Source organism: Rhinolophus sinicus, linkage group LG10 (genome assembly GCF_036562045.2).
Source record: "Rhinolophus sinicus isolate RSC01 linkage group LG10, ASM3656204v1, whole genome shotgun sequence".
Taxonomy (NCBI): domain Eukaryota; kingdom Metazoa; phylum Chordata; class Mammalia; order Chiroptera; family Rhinolophidae; genus Rhinolophus; species Rhinolophus sinicus.
Window position 1 is genome coordinate 89,122,821 of NC_133759.1, and position 13,185 is coordinate 89,136,005.

The window sequence follows — 13,185 nt, forward strand, 5'->3', positions numbered from 1 at the left end:
CCCTGTTCTTTGTGGAGAGGATGGGCTCAGCATCTTGTGAAATTGTGTTGAGAGACTTGTGTCATTTACTCGAAACATGTAGTCGTGCCTTGTGAGGTGGGGAAAGAAGGGGAAGTAAGATGGGGCAGATTCTTGCATAGACTTTGTGGGCATAAGAATTACATCACTTACATACCTCTACGTGACATACCTGCACACTAAACTCTTTAGTGTGGAGGGCTTGCTCAGTGCCATGCATAGGGTTTCTGATTCCGTAGGTCTAGAGTGGGGCTGAGAATTTGCCTTTCTCCCAGGTTCCCGGGTGATGGTCATGCTGGTCCTGGGACCACACTTGGAGAATTGCTCACATAGGGATTTTTGTTTTTAAATGCAAACTTAGGGATTTAGTTCATACAGATTTGATACGTGGCCCAGGTATCAGCACTGCTAAGTAACCTGAATGATTCAACTTTAGGTAATAGGATCAGGGTCACACTTTGAGGACCGTGTAAGAGGGATACAAGAGGCCAAATTGACAGCACGAGTGCTAGATACCTGCAACAGATAAGCAAATGCTGCATCAGGTAGAGGAATTAGCTGTGTGCTGGCAATTCTGGGAGGTCCTCTGGAGGAGGTCAGGATCAACAGGCCTTGGAAGCGGGTGGATGTCACTCAATTTTATTCTGATGACTCCTGCCAGCTGGGTATAGGGATCAAGGGTGTGGGTTTCAGAGCTAGACCTTTGTTCACATTCCTGTTCTGTCCCTTACTCCAGTAGTCTCACCTCAGACACCCCAGGCTTGTATGGTAGTAATTGGACAGTGTCTGGCACAGAACAGGTACTCAGATGGCAGCTCTTCTTTCCTTGCAAGGCAGGGGAAATGATATGAATAAAGTTACAGATGCAGGGACTTGGGACCTATTCAGGTCTTGGGGAGTGCTGTGGTGTAGGAGAAAGGAATGTGGCCAGAAGGCAGTGAGGTACTGAGCTGTCAGACTCGGGGCGTCCCAGCAGTGCACCCTCTCAGACCTCCCACCCCAGCCTTGCTTGTCCCAAGTGTATCAGTAGGCTATTTTGTTGCTAATATTCTGTGGCTCCTACAGTTTGATCTTTTTTATCCTGACCTTTTAGTTCACCTGGCCTGAGTTCTTGGGCTCTAGTGAGGTAAACGTGGAGGACTTTTGGGCCACGATGGAGACAGAGGTGATTGAGCAGGTGGCCTTCCCCGCCAGCATCCCTATCACCAAGTTTGATGCCTCTGTCATTGCCCCCTTCTTCCCACCACTCATGAGAGGAGCTGTGGTCGTCAACACTGAGAAAGACAAAAGCCTGGATGTGCAGCCTGTACCTGGTAAGGCCGCCCGGTGCTGGCTGGGGTCAGGGAAGGGCCCAGTCCAGAGTCCGGGGCGTTGTGCAATGCAAGACAGCACCAATGCAGAGAGGGGCCAGGCCTGCCCAAAGGGCTTCTTCTGGAAGGATAGGACAATCTGACAATCCCCTAGAGATTAAAGGCACGGTGCAGAATTTTGAAGAGCTGCCGGCTGTATTGTATAGGCCTGATCCATGCAGTCCACCGTCAGCCTTTGGGATACACTGCCCTGAACAGTGGCAGTCGTCCGAGAATGCTTATAGGGCTCGAACCCTAGACAGTCTCATCAGTAAGTATGGAGAGTGAGGCCAGGGAGTCTGTCTTCTAAACAGTCTTTCAGATGCTTTTGAAGGTGCTCTGTGGATATACATGTAGATGCCCGGGGCAAGCTGTTGAGAGGGTTAAGTTTCTGACAACACAGATTTGAGTCCCAGCTATGCCGCTCAGTAGCCATGTGACCTCCACCAAATCCCTTCATTGCCCTGAGCCTCTGTTGCTTCATTTACAAAGAAAGCATGATACTGTCACCCACCTCCTGGGTTTTGAAGATAAGTGAGCTAATACAGTTAGAGTGGTAGCCGCCTACTTTTTTTTTTTTGCAACTCACAATAAATAGGTTTTGCATCATGACCTAGCATGATACTCATATAAGTACATACATATATGTATATTTGTAACTAAAAACTTTTATAAAACAGTACTTTTTCTTATCAAGTGCAGTGTACTCTATTTTCTATTTTATTTCATTTTTTAAATTCTGTCTATGACCCACTAAATTGATTTTTATAAGTATTTAAATGTAATCCACTGGTTCTCAAACAGTGCTTCCTAGCATTAGATACTGAGGTCCCACCTCTTGTTTGCAGCTTCAAGGCCCAAGAATTGTTTTTTTAAGGTCCTCACATAACGTGTTTCCCCAAAAATACACCTAGCCGGACAATCAGCTCTAACGCGTCTTTTGGAACAAAAATTAATATAAGACCTGGTATTATATTATACCCCGTCTTATAGTAAAATAAGACCAGGTCTTATGTTATAATAAAATAAGACTGAGTCTTATATTAATTTTTGCTCCAAAAGATGCATTAGAGTGATTGTCTGGCTAGGTCTTATTTTTGGGGAAACACGGTAGTTGTATTGATTAAGCAGGTTCAGGAACATAGTGTATAAACAGCATTTTTAAAATGGGAGCTGCTGCTTCTCTTGGTGCTGCAGTTGTGGTAAGCATCTGAGATCTTGGTTCTGAAAGACCTTAAAAGGTTAAAAGCTGACCCATTTCGGGTTCTTTGCAATGGCACTCTGCTGGCTATCTCCCCTAGATGTTTAAGGGCACAAAGCCAGTTCCGAGAGACTTCACATCTCTGCAGGAGTCACAGACCTGCCTGAGTCCACCTCCCCCAGCGCCCCGGACAGTGTCAGGGCAGAGCCTGCTTCCACTCCTTGCTGTACTGTAGGCCTAGCCCCCTTGTTCTCCCCTCATGCATGAGGGACTGCTTTCACCTCTGTTGGCTGGTGGCAGTCCCCTCCCTTCAATGCCATCATCTCTTGCAGGCAATGGCAGTGTCTTGGTGAGGCTGCTGCAGGAGGGCACCTGCAAGCTAGAGGAGATGGGCTCCTACAGCGAGGAGGAGCTGCGGCACCTGCTGAGGCAATGTGGCATCCCCTTTGGGGCCGAAGACTCCAAAGTGAGTGTCGGGCCGCCGTGGAGTCAGGGACGTTGGGAGTCCTCTAGGCAGGGATACGCATACCTGTGCCTGGGCAGCTGTGCTGTGTTGGTCAGAGGCAGGCAGTCAGGCCTGGGAGCTCCTTAGTCCAGCTCGAGACTTTCATGTCAGTTCCTCTATTGACGGGAGTGAGTTCAGACTCTGGGGGTGGGAATCCTGGCTCTTCTGCTTACTATGTGACCTTGGATAAGCACCTTATGTTTCTGAGCCTCATTTTCCTCATTTGCAAAGTGGAAATAACCAAAATACCAACCTCACAAGGTTGTTGGCAGGAAGTCACTTTGTACAGTGTCTGATTGTCACCTCTCCAGGCTCTTAGAAAATGAGTGCTATTACAATTCAGAGAGAGAGGGAGAGCGAGAGTGTTGCATCCATATATTATTTACTTCCTACTAACATGCTGTTGAGAATGTTATGCTTCCTTTAAGTTCAGACTCAAGTGCTAGCTTCTCTTTGAAGCTTGCCCTGCCCTGGAGAAAGTAGGAAGAACCCAGACCTGAGTAGCCTGGACAGAGTGGCAGCTTGATCAGTCTGGCTGGCTGTGTCTGTGACTGGGTCCTTTTTTAGGGCCCCAGGGTCCCCATCTATACCTAGAGGACATTGGGCTGGTGAGGCTCAAAGGCCCACCCACTCGGGCCTTGACAGTTTATTCTTTTGCTTTAGGTATTGAAGTATTTGGTGCTGTGCACCATTTACTGGTGTGTTTTTAATCTTGTCCTTCTGCTCCAGGACCAGCTGTGCTTCTCCTTGTTGGCCCTCTATGAATCTGTACAGAATGGAGCCCGAGTTAGACAGCCCCCGCCTCATCTCACAGGGGGTAAAATCTACAAGGTGTGCCCCCATCAGGTAAGAAGATAGATAAGAAGAGCGTGGGGTGAATTTGTTCTTCATGGTGTTTTGCCCGCACAGATTGATCCAGCTCATCCTCTGTGAGCAGGTACTTAGCTCACTGGGCAGCCTGTGGAGTAGCTCCTGACAGGTCAGGTGCCACCCTTTGGACTAGGGAGGGACTGTGGGTCATCATTAGTATTTTTTCAGCACCCTACCATGTGCTGGCCCCTTCTTCAGCTGTTAAGGGTACAGAGGTGAGCAGCAATGTCATTCCTCCCTAGTTGACCTCATTTTAGTGGGAAAATGAAGTCACAACTGCTTGTGTTGGTAGTTCTGAAGGAACTAGGCAAGGGCCCAAGATAGGAAGTAAGAAGGAGGGACCTGCTCTCCATGGGGCAGCCAGAAAAGGCTGAGAGCCCCACTGATGAGCTAGGGAAGGACTGTTCCAGCGGAGGGAAGAGTGACCACTAAGCCCTGAGTGGGGAAGCCTAGTGAGCCAAGAGGAGCAAGGTTGGAACGGTCACCAGAGGTCAGATCTTGTAGAGCTTTGTAGGCCAGAGGGGACCCATTGGATGGTTTTGAATGGGAAATGGGGTGGACATGGTCTGATTTTGGTTTTTTAGGAAGATCCCTCTGGAGGGTTTGGACGGGGTGGGCACCGGCATCGCTCTGGGAAGGCTGTGTGCTGAGTGGCAGAGTAGGCCCAGCAAGATCCAGGGTGGGGCACAGCCTGCACAAGTACTAAGAGGGAAGAGGGCACTTAGCAGAGTGTCAGTTCACTGAGGTGTGGGAGTGGGCCAGGCAACCTGGCTGTCAAAGAGCATCGGGTTTCAGCTCCTTTACCAAAAGCTGGGTCTGAGTGAGATGCTGGGGCCTCCGCCCTGGCAGATCAGAGCCAGCTCAGAAGATCGTGTTCATGTGACTGGGACCATCTCACCACAAGCACTTGACAACACAGGGACAGCTGTGACAGCCACAGATCTCGGGGCTGTGATGGGAGAGCCGTATCACGTGGAGGCGACAGCCAGGCCTCGTGGGTGTAAAGGTGGAAGGTAGAGGCAGAGGCAGAACTTTCCAGTGTATGTAGAACTACGTGGCAATGGAGTGGCACTTGGAGACCCTGTCAGTGGAGGTGTTTACTAGCCTCCATCAGGGCTGGTGGGGAACTGCTCAGAGTACGGATGCTTAGACCCCACCCCCAGAGGCTGTGCCCAGGTTTGGGGTGGGGCCCAGGAACCTCCATTTCTAACCAGTTCTTAGCTCCCGATGCTGTGCAGCCAGGATTGGGAACCACTGGGCTAGACGGTGGTATTGGGTAGAGGGAGATGGGAGGGGGAGGCGGGTAGAGCAGATGCCCTGGGGGTATTTCAGCCTCAGTTGAGGACCAGGGGCTCCCAACTCTTCTTTCAGGAGGGCAATGATGAACTGGTGACTTCACTTAGGGACAGACGTAGGCAGGAAGCAGAATGTCATGGGCTCTGGCAGGATGACTGTGGCTTCAGTCATGAACCCTGATTTTTCATCTTCCTGGGAAAAAGCCAGCGAAGACTTGACTCAGTGTGTGCAGATGGGCTTCTTAACCCTGTGTGTGCCCCCCATGTCCGCCCCCAGGTGGTCTGCGGCTCCAAGTACCTGGTGCGGGGCGAGAGTGCCCGTGACCATGTGGATCTGCTCGCCTCTTCCCGCCATTGGCCACCCGTCTACGTGGTAGACATGGCCACACCAGTGGCCCTGTGTGCTGACCTCTGCTACCCAGAGCTGACCAGCCAGATGTGGGGGAGGAAGCAGGGCTGCTTCTCTAGCCCCACAGAGCCGCCTGTGGTGAGTTTCCTGCTGAGGACCTGGAAGAAACCCCACAGAACCATGTCTACCCCCTGGTTCTCCCGGGAGGCCTTCTGGGAACGCTCTCCAGTGCCTTTTGTCTCCATCAGTATTTAGTCTTGATGCTCTGGAACCAGCATTTACTGTACAAACTTACTGATCAACCCCTGGGTCTGTGAGGCTATACAGCCTGTCACTTAGTGTGTCCAGGGTGTCCCAGACACAGCTATTTTGGGGGTCAAATGGGTTGCCTTTCAGATAAGCCTAGAAAATTGACTCCTTTGAGAGTCATCATGTACCCTAACATACTACGGACCCCAACAGTCCTGTCTTGGATTTCACCGTGAATACACTACATGGCATGTTTGTTAACTAGAGGCACAGTGGCTTAGAAAACTGGCCTTATACAACCCTCTCCTTTTAAAAGGGGAGAGTAAGGCCCAGAGGGGGAAATAGATTTGTCCGGTGTCACACAGCAGGTTAGTGGCAGAGCACTTGTCTCTGTGTATCGGTGCATTGCACCAGGCAGTGTTTCTTACCAGAAGCATGTGCCCTCCAAGGCCAACTGTGCCCTTTGCAGGAAGAAACATTAGGATTGGTAATAGGAAGGGAACGTCATTGTCATCAGTTGCCTTTTCCTTGTTCCCTGGGGCTCCCTGGCTCTGTGAGCTTGTCTGGACACTGCGAGAGGCGTCTGAGCCTCAGTGGGAGCTGCTCCCTTGCCACTTCCCTGCAGCCTCTGTGGTAATAAACAATGGCAGCTCAGTAATCCAACATCTGCTCTAGTTTCTGTCCCCATTTCACCCATGAGGAAACTGAGGCACAGGGGGAGAAGAGGGGACTTGTCCCATGAGACCCGCTGTGAAGATTTAAACAGGTCTGATGACCCCACAGCCTTCACTCACGCCCACCACACAGATTCTGCCTTAATCGTTCCCTCATCAAAGCGGCTTCTGTCTTCTAGAGTGTGTCCTGCCCAGAACTGTTGGACCAGCATTACGCCGTGGACGTGACAGAGGCCGAGCACTCCGTCCAGCACCCGGTCACCAAGACTGCCACCCGGCATATCGTCCATGCAGGCACCCAGCCCAGCCCTGGTGACGCCAGTGACGGCCACCACTCCTTGGCGCTGTGCCCCGAACTGCTCCCCTACGCCGCCGTCCTGGCCGCCATCACGGACAGCAGGCCTCACAGCGTCCGCCAGCGGCCCATCGCCTTCGACAACGCCACTCACTATTACCTCTACAACCGCCTCCTGGACTTCCTCACCAGCCGCGAGATTGTCAGCCGGCAGATCCACGACATTGTGCAGAGCTGCCAGCCTGGCGAGGTGGTCATCCGGGACACCCTTTACCGCCTTGGGGTGGCTCAGATCAAGACGGAGACAGAGGAGGAGGGTGAGGAGGAGGAGGTGGCCGCAGCGGCAGAATAATCCCGGGGCGGCGCCATCTCTCTCAAGCCATAGTGAGGCCCTGCCCGAGGCAGATCCCCCAGGGGCCAAGTGGCACATTCACCTGTGGGAGGGCCTCTGACGCTGGGCCTGACCAAAGAGCCCCCATTTCCTGAGCACCCTGGGGTGCGGGGTCCTTGGTTCTCCATGTTTGGGGGGTCAGGAGAGGCACCAGTACACTCCTTACCAGCCGCGAGAGAGCACTTAGGGGACATAGCATGTTCAGCCGGGGGAAGGGAGGCTAAGGGAAGGCCAGTAGCTGGCGGCTCCCCTGGGGCCTGCTGCGGGTCAGGGCGGAGGTCCCGGGGTGGGCTGAGGGGGAGTCCAGCAAGGTGGACAGGCGGCCGACGTGGCTCTTCTTGCCGCTGAGAATGCTGTCTCTGGCCCCCTGCAGCACACGAGCTCCTTTGCTCGTTGCCTTTGACTCAGGGCCTTGGCCTCTTAGCTCTAAGGGCCCCTGTGGGCTCTTGTTTCTCCCAGGGGAGGGATGCACTTCCCTCTTGCTCTTGCACCCAAGCCTGGGGGAAGCGGAGGAGGGAGAGACAGGCAGCCACAGCTCTTCCAGGACTGTCCTCTGCCTGAGCTTTGAGGAAGAGGATCCTTTTCTTTCTTTCCCTGGCCACTGCTGCTGCACCCTACATCCTCTCTGGGCTCTGGACCCTCACCACAGAGGGGATGTGGCCCATGGCATGACACAGCCTGGCAGCAGTAGGAAAACTCCCTTCTGTGAAGGGGAAGCAGACTGGGCCGTAAGGAAGAGTAGGACTGGCTCAAGTGCCCGAGGTTTGCTTAGGGCACGGGATCGGCCGTGTGATATTTAATTTATTGAGAGGAGTGGAGTAGGTGGCTTTGTTTTCCTCCCTCTTTCCCCAGCAAGAATAAAGTTTATTAAATTATCTGGTTTTGGTGAAGCAAGAGTCAGTACTATGCTCATTGTGTGGGTGCAGTGCGGTTGAGCTCTGAGGTGCTGAGCTAGTCACTTGACATGAACGAGGGATGGCAGGAGGTTCCAGGGAATCCGAACGCCCTCGGGAGACGGCAAGAACCAGAGGCTGACTGTGTTAATGTCGTTAGTTTAATGTTGACAGAGACATCCCACAGCGTGACTGTTAGTTATGGTGATTCAACTTGGGGAAGTTCGTGCTGCTTGCTTGGTGTGGCCAGCCACACGGGTCCCCTGTCTTCCAGCTCAGGAGGGCAGGGGACTGGGCAGAACCCTGAAATTCTAGCTGCCACGTGACTCATATCATCCCAGATCCAGGGGGGGTGGGGGAGGGGGGGCTGTGGAGAAAAGGGCAGAGACTAGGAGGTAAGTTCGATTCTTACAGAGGAGTCCCCCTGCTCAAAGGGGTCTGAGCTGGGCACAGACTGCTCTGAGCACCTGTCCACTCTTGCTGTCTGCTTGGTTAGAGAGGCTCCCTCCACTCTGCTAAGGCCCAGGAGCATTGTTTGCTCAATGGTGGGGTGGCTCCCGGGGACTCCTTTGATGCAAACCAGTCGATTGAGACATGAGGGGAGTAGCGGAGGGGTTTCCTGGAAGTGGGAACAAGGTTAAAAGGGTGAGCTGGGGGTTCTCCCAGTTGGCATAGTGAACATGTGGCTGCAGCTTTGAGAACAGTGGGAGGGGCGGGGCTCAGCCCCAGCCCCTGACTGGCAGTGATGGCCCAGGTTCTGGAAGTGGGGTCCTCTCCGACCTCTCGTGGGTCCCACATTCCTGAGTTTCAGAGCTGGGCCGGGCTGTTAAGTGAAATGACGAAGGGCAGAGTCTGTGTTCTCCCCCATGGTGCCCATCCACGGAGAAGTTGGATCTTGGAGCAGGCGAGAGACAGCGCTTCCCTGTCGTCACCTCAGCAGAACTGATAGTTGTTAGGCTGCAGCAGCGGCTGGACTATATCCCCCTGCTCACAGCAGGCCAGCTGCTCGCTAGAGCTCTCCTCTGGCTCGCTACCCTTGCTGGGGCTGCTCGGCAGGTTGGTGTAGGCCTGAGGGAGAGAGAGGGAGAGCCAGGGCATGGTCAGTCCGAGTGTCAGGCCCAGCCTGGCCCGCTGGAGCACCACCCACCGTGAGCCTGGCCCCACTCACCTGCTCTCTGCTCTCCTGGGCCTGCTCCTGAAGGAGGGAGCAGATCTGCTGGAAGGTGGGTCTGTGAGTGGGCTCCAGCGCCCAGCACGCTTGCATGATGCTGTATCTGAGACAGGACAGAGGCTGCCTGTGGGTCTGGGATCGTGATACACACACACACCCCCCTCCAGAGTCCTGCCCAGCACAGGTCCTGAAACCTAGTCAAAGTGAACTTAGCACAAGACCTGAGCTAAGGCCTCGGCGTGTGTTATCTCATTTAATCTTCCCAGTAACCCTTGGAGAAAGGTATCTTCATCACAGCCATTTTGACAACTGAGGGGAGAAGAAGCTCAGAGATGCTATCTTGCCCAAGCTCCTAGAACAAGAAGGGGCGCTCCTGCGACCTGCAGGTAGGTTTGAGAGGTGGACGGAAAGAATGAGCGACTGACTGGCTACAGCAAGAGACTAAAGGCAGGGTGGGTTGCCGGGGCTGAGTGTCTGGTTAGCTGGCTCGTGAGTGCCTGGCAGTGAGTGCCTGGGTGGGCACGGGGAGGTTGTGTCGAGAGCGTGACTGGAGAAAGAAGCAGTGGGTGAATTCGTGGCCAGCTGGCCTGTGGAAAAGTTGTGGTGAGGGCAGGGAGCCAGTGAGCGGCTCGCGCCTGGTGGGCTGGCTGTGGTGAGGCAGCTAAGGCTCCAGTGGCTGACCAACTCCACAGGTCGCCAGGACAGGAGACATGAGAAGCCTGCCTTGCGGTCACAGTCAGTCACGGAGTTAAAAATCTATCATTCGAGGTAGGGCCAGCCCACGTAAGAGCCCTCTTTGAGCACATCTTCCATGCTGCCTGAGAAACCAGTGGGAACCCCGAACTTGATCAAGGGGCCTGGCATTTTGTTCACTGTGGGAGAGAGGAAGCCTGGCCCTGGAACATGGGGACAGGGAGACTACGGCCACACGCCTTTCCATCCTCTTCAACCAGACAGGGCGCCCTTCCTCCTGGAGGTCCTTCACTTACATGCTCTTTGGAGCGAACGCAGGCTGGGCCATTTGGTACCCATCCTTCACCAGCTTGTAGAACTTGCTGTTCACCAGGATGCCAGGGTAGGGGTTCAGCCCTGCAAAGGCCAAGATCACACCGTGCTCAGTGCTCCTTTGCCCTTCCCCACCCCACACACCTTGGCAAGGCTGAGGTTCCTCTTAGTGTTTACTCTGTGCCAGGCACTGCGAAGGGCACAGGCTCTAGGAAGTAGAGAACCTTCACCCAGCCTCATCCCACCACACAGTTCCAGCCCAGGCTTTGCAGTGAGAGGTGGTGAGAGGAGTACATTGAAGGGCTTTACCCAAGGCCCTGTGCCCAGAGCTCCAGAGCTGGGAGCTGCGTCTTCACGGGTATGCACGTTTCAGACAAGGGGACAATAGCATTCTAGGAAGCAGCAACAGCACAAGCAGACAGAACAGCCCAGAGGGGATGCTTGTCGCAATGGAGGGTCTGCCCAGCCCACACAGGAACTGCAACACTGGTTTTAAGATGCTTTGCCTGTCCATTCACACCAGCCCTTGCTCCGCCCTGGGCACCAAGCATCTTTAAGGTATAAGACACCACAGGTAACCAGACACGGGTCAGCCCCCAGGCTGAGCCTGCACTGGGCCAGCCTCTCACCGAGTGAGAAGATCTCCCAGAGGAGGATTCCGTAGGACCAGACATCGCTCTGAACCGTGTAGACGCAGTCGAAAATGCTCTCTGGAGCCATCCACTTCACGGGCAGGCGAGCCTGGCACAGCAGACCCCAGTCACTTTTGGCCCTGGCTCCTATGCCCTCCCCAGCCTGGCCCATCCCTTCCAGAACTCACATTGCCCTTGACGATGTAGTTGGAGTCATTCATGATGTCCCTAGCCAGCCCAAAGTCCCCAATCTTGGCCACACGCCCACTGGTCAGCAGAACGTTTCGGGCTGCCACGTCCCGATGGATGCACTGAGGGGAAGTGCTGCAGGGTTAGTCCTGGGCCCTCCCCTACCTGAGCCCAAATTGCAGGAGGAACGGCTAGGGCCCTAGAAGGCCTAGGGGTCCCCGTGGAGAAAGGGCATCAGTTTGGATCCTGACCCTGACTCCCATCCTACCTTCTAGCACAGCCCTGAGGCTGAGAAAATAGAACGCAGTTGGACAGTCGAGTGTTTAGAAACCACTGGCCCTCTGGCCCTGAGCAGCAGGAGCTGACTTCGACCTAGGTGGTTGCTCGGGCCCAGAAGCAGTGAGCCGTGGCGCTCTGAGCAGTGTCTGGCCCACATGGCTCCTAATGATAGCAGCTGCCCCCTTCAGGGCCCTACCGTGCCATGCCCTTCCTTAAACATCTGCACATGTTGTAATCCCATTTTGCCCTCAACCCTGGGATTGTGCCACTTGTTATGGGTATAGAAACTAGGGCTCAGAGAATGTCAGTAGTTGCTCAAAAGCACACAGCAAGTGGCAGAGCCAAGAATCAAACTTAAGCCCCAAGTCGTGCTCTAAGGAGGACAGCCACAGCTCCCACTGCTAGGGCACTTCTGCCGGGGCTGCGTGTATTGCACATATCATCTCATAGCCTCATGTCAACTCAGGAGGCTCTGTTACCCCATGAGACCATGTCCTTCGCAAGGGGGCACAACGGTTGTCTCGTTCACACTGTTGACAAAACAGGAATAATGCCTGCTCTTGGAAATGGGGTCCTGTTGCACTGCTGGTAAGCGGCACCGCTCAGGCTGGGGCTCCCGCCCTCCTGGAGGAACTCGGGCACAGCTTTCTCCCAAGCCCTTTGAGGCTGCAGCCTGGACGGACGCTGTGTGGCCTCTGCCCACTTGCTTTCTGGCACTCTGGCTCCTCCCTTGCCCCTTCAAATGCTCCACTTTCTTCCTCATCCTCACTCCTCCAACCTCATGGGTGTTCAGTGCTCCCTCCCACCCCGTCCCCCAGGTGATGACATGGGATCTGGTTTCCAACTCACGTTCTTAGAAGCAAGGAAGGACATGCCCTGGGCCACCTGGCTTGAGAAGTGGAGCAGGTCCCACAGCTCCAGCGGCCACCCGTCCTTGTCCATGTCTGGTGTGGGGAGACGTGTCAGGGCAGCCTGCTACATCCTGCCCCACCCGCCCAGCCCCCGGTGGCCCTCCCCTTTCCCGCAGCCTGGGACCTCCTCACCTTGCTCAGAGAAGGAGTCATCTGAAGAAGAAGTGGAAACGGGCCTCATCTCTACGTAGGTGTCCACACCCTGGCTGGAGAAGCCGCTGTCCCTACATAGGACAGGGGACCGAGGACCAGTCAGTCCCCATCACCACACCAGCCAGCTCAGGCCTTGGCCTCCAGCCACTCAGCAGGGAAGGGAAGGGACCTTGGGGTCAGCTTGAACATCACTGTCTGACAAGGAACCTCCCCCCACCACCACCCGCCTAGCCCCCATCACATTCTGAGTGATCATTGATCTCTGCTTGACCATCCAGTGAGGGAGCTGATAACCTGTTCTCTTTTGGCAACTCTGCCTGTTAGAAAGTTCTTTATTGTTCCTAATCCCAGTCTACCCCTGAGATTTTCCCCTTCCCTTGGTCCTTGCTCTTCCCTGAAGGGCCACAGAGAAGTAGGCTCCCTCTTCCCCATAACCGCACTGCAGGGATCCGAGCATAGCCTAGGGCCTCTTTGAGTCCTCTCTGTCTAGACAGTGGCTTTCATCCCTGATTTCACATGAAAATCATCATGCAGAGCTTTTAACACTCCCTCCCCATGCCCAGACGACTTCAGAAACTCGAGGGGCAAAACTCAGCCGTTAAACCACTTTTAAACCTCTCCAGGCAATTCCAGTGTACAACCTGCCTGAGTTGAGACCCACTGGTCTAGAGACGTACTTCTTAAACTAATTCATGAGCATTGAATCACCTGGAATCGTATTTAAATGCAGATTCTGATTCAGCAGGTCTGGGCAGG

General features: G+C 54.1%; 2 protein-coding genes across 5 annotated transcripts in view; one reads left to right on the top strand and one right to left on the bottom strand.

Moving 5' to 3' along the window:
• HMGXB3 (HMG-box containing 3) overlaps positions 1 to 8,086 on the top strand; it is a 43,416-nt gene extending 35,330 nt beyond the window's left edge. For all 3 annotated transcript variants that reach the window (XM_019734306.2, XM_019734305.2, XM_074313749.1), the window contains 5 exons: positions 1,112 to 1,331; positions 2,901 to 3,034; positions 3,803 to 3,919; positions 5,516 to 5,725; positions 6,690 to 8,086. In XM_019734306.2, the coding sequence (XP_019589865.2) occupies positions 1,112 to 1,331; positions 2,901 to 3,034; positions 3,803 to 3,919; positions 5,516 to 5,725; positions 6,690 to 7,157 (1,149 nt within the window). In that variant the 3' untranslated portion in view covers positions 7,158 to 8,086. The remainder of the gene's footprint in view (positions 1 to 1,111; positions 1,332 to 2,900; positions 3,035 to 3,802; positions 3,920 to 5,515; positions 5,726 to 6,689) is intronic.
• Positions 8,087 to 8,232: 146 nt separating this feature from the next.
• Positions 8,233 to 13,185, bottom strand: part of CSF1R (colony stimulating factor 1 receptor) — a 28,468-nt gene continuing 23,515 nt past the window's right edge. For both annotated transcript variants that reach the window (XM_074313750.1, XM_019734307.2), the window contains 7 exons: positions 12,409 to 12,500; positions 12,215 to 12,309; positions 11,086 to 11,208; positions 10,895 to 11,006; positions 10,250 to 10,349; positions 9,258 to 9,363; positions 8,233 to 9,157 (listed from right to left, as the gene is read on the bottom strand). In XM_074313750.1, coding sequence (XP_074169851.1) covers positions 9,023 to 9,157; positions 9,258 to 9,363; positions 10,250 to 10,349; positions 10,895 to 11,006; positions 11,086 to 11,208; positions 12,215 to 12,309; positions 12,409 to 12,500 — 763 coding nt within the window. In that variant the 3' untranslated portion in view covers positions 8,233 to 9,022. The remainder of the gene's footprint in view (positions 9,158 to 9,257; positions 9,364 to 10,249; positions 10,350 to 10,894; positions 11,007 to 11,085; positions 11,209 to 12,214; positions 12,310 to 12,408; positions 12,501 to 13,185) is intronic.